General features: G+C 39.8%; 1 protein-coding gene across 1 annotated transcript; it reads right to left on the reverse strand.

Moving 5' to 3' along the window:
- Positions 1–21: 21 nt before the first annotated feature.
- On the reverse strand, positions 22–729 carry LOC109828461 (xyloglucan endotransglucosylase/hydrolase protein 15-like). The gene is made up of 2 exons (XM_020395452.1): positions 359–729; positions 22–276 (listed from the first exon to the last, which is right to left on the reverse strand). The coding sequence occupies exons 1-2, from the start codon at positions 641–643 to the stop codon at positions 79–81; spliced, it is 483 nt and encodes a 160-aa protein (XP_020251041.1). The 5' UTR covers positions 644–729; the 3' UTR covers positions 22–78.
- Between the last annotated feature and the right edge of the window lie 8,522 nt (positions 730–9,251).

A 9,251-nucleotide genomic window follows, 5' to 3' on the forward strand; every position in this document is an offset into this window, starting at 1 on the left:
AGAAACTGGAAAATGGGCCAGGCAGTCATTAGGATTTTTTTCCGTATATTGAATTGATTGAGCGATCGAGTTAGTTACTTACATAACATGTTGTGGATTCCAGAGAATGGAGTAAGTGTGGAAATCCTTGGTGGGGTCGAACCACAAGTGAAACTGCTGCTCTCGGTCGCCCTTCCCCTGAGCAAACACATTGGTGTGCAGAGTATAAGGCTCTCCAGTCACATTCCCGAGGAATTCAAAATCAATCTCGTCGTGTGTCGGTCCTTGCGATGATAACTGTAAACAAATACCAAATCAATTAAAAATGATCTTAACTGCTAACAAATTGGAGATCAAGAGAAAGCCAAGATTAGCTTACGAAAAATGTGGTGACCGTGCCCGCAGAATTTCCAGCGACAAGCTTGATCTGGACATCGAGCCTGCCGTAGAGATACTCGTGCGTGGATTCGAAGCCAGAGCCAGAGTACTGGTCCAGAGATAGAGATAGTTGCTTCCCGCTGTCGAAAATCTTTCCTCGGCCATCGCCCCAACTGATTCTGATGTTATCGGTGAAGCTACCAGCACTGGAAAAGCTTATGAGGAAAGAAGAGGACACTAGCGCTAGAGAGAATGCTAGCCTTGGAATTGAAGTAGAAGGAGACATCACTGGAGATATTACTGGATTAATAGTATCGTTAAGTGATTTGAGTTTGAGTGCTAGCTTCCTCTAATTGCGGGCTGTTTATAGATGTGAGGTTCCGAGTAACAAGAACTAATTAATTGAGAAGTAATAAAAGATTTGTAGGCTGGTGGCAACTGTTGCCGCGTTTGGTCCCATGATTTTTTCAAATTCCATATCTATTCATGGGTAATTGCGTATAAGCCCCGTGTAATTCTACTATCGCAGATAGTCCTGTGAGTGAATTTGCTTTAGTCTTTTATCTTGAAGAGGTTTATTTGACAATGGCAAGTTGACCAAATTGGTATATTTTGTTTACCCATAGTGACAGGTTGGCATATAATTTTTTCCCGGTACCACATTGGTATATTTTCTTTCCTCCGGCGACAAATAGGCCATAAGTTTGGTCGGATCCAATTTTTCGATGATTTTTTACACATGACGGCTCACGTGGTGCATATGTGGCCGCAACGTGGCATCCAGCGTGGCGTTGTTAGGATGACTTCGTAACCGCATCTCGTATCTTCATTATTTCCCTCTTTCCTCGGAAAATCTTGCGTGATGCTAATTGAAGAAGAAGAAGGAGCGGAATTGGAGCAGCACGATCTCTTCGACGACTCTGACTACGCCGCCTCTCAATTCCAGGTAAGCCCTAACCCTACCTCCTCTCCGATCTCGATCGATCGAATTGATCAAATTCGTTGGCGCCCACATTTTAAACATAGGAAGTGAAAAAAAGATCAACCAGAGGAACAACTAATGTCCAAGATTGGAGCACTCACAACTATATAGAGAAAAGACTCTGATCTAAACTCCCCTACAACAAGGAAGCACACCCTACTGCTCGGGGTCCACCATTACATTCGTGGCTCTCTATGGGGGCTCCAACTTCATCCTAATTAGTACCATCTAATCTCATCCCAATATCAAGCGTGATCAAACAAGCCAAGACAAACTATGGAGTCTTTGAGTCCCCGAATGAATGTTGGAGATAGAGATGATATAGACACTGATCTATTCTTAGACCTCTTAATCCAAGGTTTCACATGTAATGATACTTTTGAACCATATCTTTGTCCTTATATATGACCATACATTTGTTTAAAAAAAGTGGTCATTAATTAGATAGGGACTGCTTTATTCATTTGACGTTACTATTCATCAACTTATAGCCAATACCATTAGTAGCAGTTACTTGTCAGTGTAATCAGAAAGAGAAATAGATATTAATCAGATAGGGATTGACTTATTCATTCCAATTATAGGCCATCAACTAATATTCGATATGATAAATCGTAAACCACTAGTCAATTATATATGTCACATGACTCCAACCCCTCGCCAAAACTCTTTAGTTTGTAGTGTTAGTTTGTAGTGAGGTTGAGGGCAGTACTTTACATATATTCTACTCCCTGCTTCAAAAGCTAACCCCTTCCCTCTTCTACTCCTCTGCTCGCCCTCTATCTACCTTCCTCCCTCTATCACCTTCTCCTCCTCCATCCTCACCTCCTTCCTCTGTTTCCTCTAGCGGAAGCGGACTCAATCCACAATAAGTTGGTAAGCAACGCGAGAAGATCACCATGAGCACAATTCACAATGAAAACGACCAAAACCAATCACAAACACAGAGAATTTACAAGGTTCGGCAAATTGCCTACATCCACGGGGAGAGAATGGGGAGATTTCACTATATGGAGGAGAAGTACAATGAGTTACAACTCTCTCAAACAATCAAAATAATCCTAACCAATAAGATCTCACTCCCTCTCAATAATCTCCCTCTCAAAGTGCTCTCTTTTCTCTGTTAAATCTTTCTCTTTTAACCCTAGAAAACGTGTTTCTATTTATATCAAACTCAAATCCAAAACTGGCTAGGAAACAAATCGGCCTAATTACCTGCTATCGGTCGATTGATGAAGCCTCATCAGTCGACTGATAGGTGTTCATCGGTCGACTGATACCCCTCCATCAATCGACTCCTCGTGTGCACGATTCTTGTAAACAAAACAAACTTCTGTTCAGTCCACCAATTGTCTCTGGTCGATCAACCGACCAGAGAGTCTTTTCAGCTACCGTTTTCTCCTGAGTTTTGTACCTCTTTCAGCAATTCTCCACCTCAGCGAAGTGTTCCCAAAACTGAGCCGACACCAATACGAGCACCAATGTGTTGTCTCTCCAAATCCGTCTACACTAATATGGTTTTCTATATACCCCCTCTCCCAATGGATCAAGCCGCCCGTAGTTTATCCAAATGGCCTCGACAGGTCTCAACAAGCACGAATTTGTAACAAGTTTCTACAATGATCGAACTTGTTGCTAGGGACCACCTTCGTGAGCATATCTGTTAGATTTTCTTTTGTGTGGACATTCATAAGCTCCACATCCCCATCTTTAAGAACATCCCGAATGAAGTAATAACGAACATCGATGTGCTTCGTCTTCACATGAAAAATTTGATTCTCCGCCAAATAGATAGCATTCATGCTATCACAATGAATAGTGACAGACCGCTGCGAAACATCAATTTCTTCCAAAAGTCCTCTAAGCCAAATTGCCTTCTTAACAACCTTAGTAATCGCCACGTACTCTTCCTTTGTCATCGACAAAGCAACTGTAGACTGTAAGGTGCATCTCCAATACACCAGCGCACGAGTCAAAGTAAACACATACCCTGTCGTCGACTGGAGTTTGTCTAAATCTCCAGCATAGTTTGAATTGATATAACTAATACACAACTGCCCACCATAAGTATCCTGTTCAAACACCAAACCAACGTTGAGAGTACGTCGAATGTACCTCAAAATCCACCTCACGACATCCCAATGACCCAAACCCGGGTCATGCATGTATCGTGAAGCCATGCTAACTGCCTGTGATAGATCCGGCCTCGTACATACTATGGCGTACATCAAACTTCCCACTGCACTCGCATAAGGAGTCTTCAACATCAACTCTCTATCTTCAACTGACTTTGGTGAAAGATCAGCTGAAAGCTTTAAATAGACTCCCAAAAGTACATTGACTGGCTTCGTCTTCATACTCATATTGAATCACTTTAACACCTTCTTCAAATAAGCCACATGTGTCAAACAAATTCTTCCCATTTATCTCTATCTCTGCCGATCTCCATCCCAATATGCGCTTTGCTTCAACCAAATCTTTCATCTCAAACTCACTTGAAAGCTGTATCTTCAATTCATCTATGGCGGATCTGGAAATGAAAGCAACCAACATGTCATCGATATAAAGCAACAAATAAATGTACGCACCTCCATGCAACTTTCTATAGTACATGCAATGATCAAACTGGCTCCTAATGTAGGACTTGCCGATCATAAATCCATCGAATCGCTTATACCACTGTCTTGGAGATTGCTTCAACCAGTATAGTGACTTCTTCAATCTATACACCAATTTTTCATTCCTTACAGCTCAAAACCCTAATGACTGAGTCATATAAATTTCTTCATCAAGATCACCATGAAGAAAAGTTATTTACATCTAACTGATCTAATTCCAATCCATGTTGTGCCACCAAAGCTAGTAGATCTGAATTGAAGAGTGCTTCACTACTGGAGAAAAAACCTCATTGTAGTCAATACCTTCTTTCGGTGCATAACCCTTTGCTACCAACCTAGCTTTAAACCTTACTGGAGTGCCCTGAATGCCCTCCTTCTTGGTATACACCCATTTGCAACCAAATGCCTTCCACCCCTCTAGAAGCTCGACAAGCTCCCATATGTCATTCTTCTAAAGAGACTCCATCTCTTCCCGCATAATTTCCTGCCACATATCAGCCTTTGAACTCTGTTCAACATCTCTGAAGGTAGTAGGAACTATCTCATCAACACTCTCCACACGAAGTGCATAAGCAACCACTATATCTGTATACCTCACTGGCAACCGTATGTATCGTTTGGGTCTCCAAACTACAATAGAATCCGGAACCTGAGCCGTCGGTCCCTGATCCTGCTCTGTTGTACCTGTATCCTCCAAATCATCACTATGCTCGGTTAGCGTCACCTCAGTCAGCACTCTAATGAATACGGTACCATCTGGATATTGTGAAGCTGCATTAATCTCCTGTATCCTCCAAATCATCACTATGCTCGGTTAGCGTCACCTCAGTCAGCACTCTAATGAATACGGTACCATCTGGATATTGTGAAGCTGCATTAATCTCTACCACCTACGATATCTCCTCTGTCGGGGTGCTCTTCACCTGATGAGAGCTGAGAAGCTTCAAGATCAAAGCCTCATTAAAAGTAACGTCTCTACTCAGCACAATCTTCTTATCAACTAGATCCCAAAGCTTGTATCCTTTCACACCACACTTGAATCTAACAAATATGGTTTTTCTAGCTCGATGTTCCAATTTATCAGTCCTCACATGATAAAATGTACGGCACCCATATACTTTGAGCAAATCATAATCGCTTCCTGGCTCTCTCGGCCACATATTCATTGGAGTCTTTTCCTCTATTGCAGATGCAGGTAGCCTATTAATGGGGTGGCTTACATATGAAAGTGCCTCAACCCAAATGATCTTCTCCAAACCACTCTGCGATAACAAACATCGGATATTCCCCAGTAAAGATCGATTCAATCTCTCTGCCACTCCATTCTGCTACGACGTATGACTAACTATGAAGTGTCTCTCTATGCCCTCATATCGACATAGCTGTTGAAAGGGGTCTGAAGTATACTCGCCGTTGTTGTCGGATCTCAACGCCTTGATCTTTCTCCCAGTCTATAGTTCTAATCTCCTCTTCCACTCCACAAATAACTCTAGGACTTCATTCTTATGCTTCATGGTGTACACCCAACAATGCCTAGAATAGTCATCCATAAATATGATGAACCAATATCGACCACCAAGTGATGTCGTCTTAGCGGGACCCCAAACATCCATGTGCACGTAGTCCAAGATGCTTATCGTCCTATGTACGGCTATCCCAAACATTACCTTTGTCTTCTTGCCAAGAACCCAGTTCTTACATAATTCTATCTTCCTACTCTTGGCTCCCTTTAATAGCTCATGCTTGCACAAACCCTGCAGTGACTTTTCACTTGTGTACCCTGATCTGTATTGCCAAAGTCTACTCGCGTCCGTCTATGAAACAGCTAAAGCTACCTGATCAATCTTGGTGCTTTTCTTCAGATAATAAAGATTACTACTGTGGACTCCCTTCATCACTACCAATGATCCCTTAGTAACTTTTTCTATAGCATTCTCAAAAGTCACCTTGAATCCCTTTGCCTCCAAAACTCTAACGGAAATAAAATTCTTCTTCAACTGAGAAACAAATCTCACTTCATTCAGCTCTCAAACAACTCGATCGTGCATCCGAATCCTGACGGTACCTATCCCACAAATGCTACAGGATTGATCATTTCTCATGACTATCATGCCCTCATTGAGCTTCTCAAAAGATACAAACCAATCTTGCTAGAGAGTCACATGATAAGTAGCGCCAGAATGTAGCATCCAATCCGATGCATCCGCATAGTTCACCTCTGGAGTAATCAATATAGAAAAGCAGGAATCATCTAAATCATCACCTCTAGCGACATTCACCTCATTGGCCTTCGGGCCCTTCTTCTTGTTATTCTCCTTCTCTCTAAGCTTCGGGCAATCTCTCTTCCAATGTCCTTGTTCTTTGCAGAAAGCACATTGGTTCTTTGCTAATTGATAGTGGCCTCTAGATTTTGACCTACCTCTATTGCCACCTCTCGGATATGGACTCCTTCCTCTCATCGACAAGGCCTCTCCTGAAGTACTAGCTCTGAAAGTCTCTTTGTCCTTCCTCCTCAGATCGTAATTCGTCAACGTATTAGTCACTTCACTATATGTGATGGAAGATCTACTGTTCAACAAAGTGAGCACGAATGTATCATACTCCTTATCGGGTAAGGAGCCTAACAAAATAATCGCCTTGTACTCATCCGTTATCTTCTCATCAATGTTACCAAGTCAGACAACAACTTTGTGTAGTTGTTCACATAATCCGCAAGTGAGGTACCCTTGGACATCTGGAATCTGAACAATTTTTGCAGTAAGTGCAAACGGTTCTCAACACTCTTCGTAAGATATTTGTTATTGAGAATCTCTCACATCTTCATTGCATATATCACGCCAATCATATCATATTTTAACTCTTATTCCAAACAAGACCTAATTATCCCACAAGCGTTTCGATTCATCTTGTCCCATATCGTCTCATCATATTTTGGCAGCCTCTCATAGACCATGATGGTCTCTTCCAAATTTTGAGCATTTAAAGCGTCCTGTACGTTGTTCATCCACAAACCAAAGTTGATTTAGCCATCGTACTTCACAAAACTAATCTTTATATTCTGAAGTACAACCAGAATTATACTCGTCATCGCCTTGCTGCTTTCACCAACTTCTTCTCCTATTACAAACTAACTCCAATTGTAAAGTAAAATTCGAACTTGATAGAATTGAGAAATTACCCAACTAAACCCTAGATAGGGTTCCAACATGATCTCTAACCACACGAGGAAAAGTGAGATCTCCAATGGCAACTCCGCAAAGCTATTTCCACCGAAACCTAGATCTCCAAGACCTAAGCTTCCAATAGCGAATCTTCCTCCACCCAATGCAAAACCCTAGATCTAAAAATCTAAGCTCTGATACCACTTGTTGCACGTCGTGCGGAAGTGTGCTCGCAAACCAACCAAGTCGGTGAGCGATGAGAGAAGAACCAAACACGAGTGCAATTCACAAAATTAACAATCAAAATCACACAAACATAGAGATTTTCGTGGTTCAGCAAATTACCTACGTCCGCAGGGAGAGGATAGGAAGATTTTACTATATGAAGGAGAAACAACGGGTTACAATCTCTCAAATAACTCTCAAAAAATAATCCAACCAATGATCTCACACTCCCTCACAATAATCTTCCTCACAAAACTACTCAAAACAATGTTAATTCTCTGGTTAAGAAACCCTAGAAACGTGTGTTTTTATTTATATCAAGACCCAATCTAAAACAGGCCAGGAAATAAATCAGGCCCGTATCAGCTTTTCGGTCAACCGTAGGGGTTGCACCGGTCGACCGGCCAGAGACAGATTCTAAGTTTCTATAATTTGCACGTTTTCGGTCAACCGGTCGAACTCGTTCGGTTGACCAAGCAGAGATAGGGTTTCAGACCATGTAATCCAACAGGTTGTCGGTCGACTGAGCCTATGTCGTCGGTCGACCGACCCGAGAGAAACCTGTAGTCTCTTCCCAGCTTCAAATTTCCTGTTTCTGTCATGTTTTCTACATCCAAATGCTTGTTTTTGTTTATTTTTAAGCCCACACACTTCCAAAAAGGATTTTTAACCTATAAACCCAAAGTTTAAGCTTTATTTATTTTAAAACTCACTTCCAAGTTTACTTTTAGACTCAAAAGTATTATAAAACTTTTATTTTTAAACTCAATTTGTATTTGACATATGATTTAAGCTACTATATTTCACTTTAATTTGCTATATATCTTTTCCAAGTGATTAGGGATGTGACATATTACACCAAATTCTTAAAACATTATATTTAAAATTCTACCATCATAGTTGGGTACTGAACTGTAGATAGGTATTTTTCTATATGCCCTAAGTTTGAACATCATTTATTTTTAAATTCATCCCCTTCTAAAATGAATTATTTCCCCATAAACCCAAAGTTTTAGCCCCATTTATTTTTAAATCTAGCTACTTCAAAAATCACTTTTACACTAGCAGTTTCCTATATAGGTAAATAGCTTTTGTTAATTTATAATTTTTTGTTGTGAGTGGCTAAGTTTAGGATGTATTCTTAAACCAAATATTTAAATTTTATATTTTTGCATTTTTCATGCTAATGAGCGTTATCGAGAACTTTATTTGCGTAGTAATGCAGATTGTATCCTCATTTACTTTTAATTTCACCCACTTCCTAAAAGGATCTTCTGCATATATGTTCAAAGTCTTACCTTCACTTATGTTTAAACATGTCATACTCTCAACTTCTTCTAGATCCCAAAATACGCCTTCAAACTAATGTTAAACCCACTTTATATTTTAATAGATTGATATACATTGTGAATTTCTATCATATATCTTTGTTCTAAAGCATTAGGAATATAATGTATTTTTGAACCAAATACTTAATTAGCCTATTTTTTGAATTTTATCACAGTAATATTGTGACACATAGAGATATTAACTTTTAGCCCTGTAAACCTAAAATATTATTCATATTCATTTTTGATATCACATTGCCTCTAAAAATATTTTTTTGTCTATAAACCCAAGTTCTATAGCCATTTATTTTTAAATCCGCATACTTCCAAAATCACTCCCACACAGGAAACATTCAATCAAATTATATTTAAATCCATTTTATATTTCAGCAGCTCCATATACAGTGTAGATTATTATTTTTTACTATTAATTTGCTATATTTTTACTCAGCTAAACCACTAAATTGTTATTTTTTTTAATTATCCCCCTAAACCGGTTTGATATTAAAAGTTTCTTCGATGACTTTTTAGTATTAAAAGTCAACCAAAAGTGCATATAGACCTATTTTTTCATCGTTGG

This window comes from Asparagus officinalis, unplaced genomic scaffold, assembly GCF_001876935.1.
Source record: "Asparagus officinalis unplaced genomic scaffold, Aspof.V1 AsparagusV1_Un1569, whole genome shotgun sequence".
NCBI classification, from domain to species: domain Eukaryota; kingdom Viridiplantae; phylum Streptophyta; class Magnoliopsida; order Asparagales; family Asparagaceae; genus Asparagus; species Asparagus officinalis.

Bases quoted from the DNA above. Each gene is read 5' to 3' on its own strand.
- LOC109828461 (XM_020395452.1), bottom strand. From the start codon at position 643: ATGTCTCCTTCTACTTCAATTCCAAGGCTAGCATTCTCTCTAGCGCTA. The intron at 277-358 runs GTAAGCTAATCT...ATTTGTTTACAG, and splicing joins GCACGGTCACCACATTTTTC to TTATCATCGCAAGGACCGAC.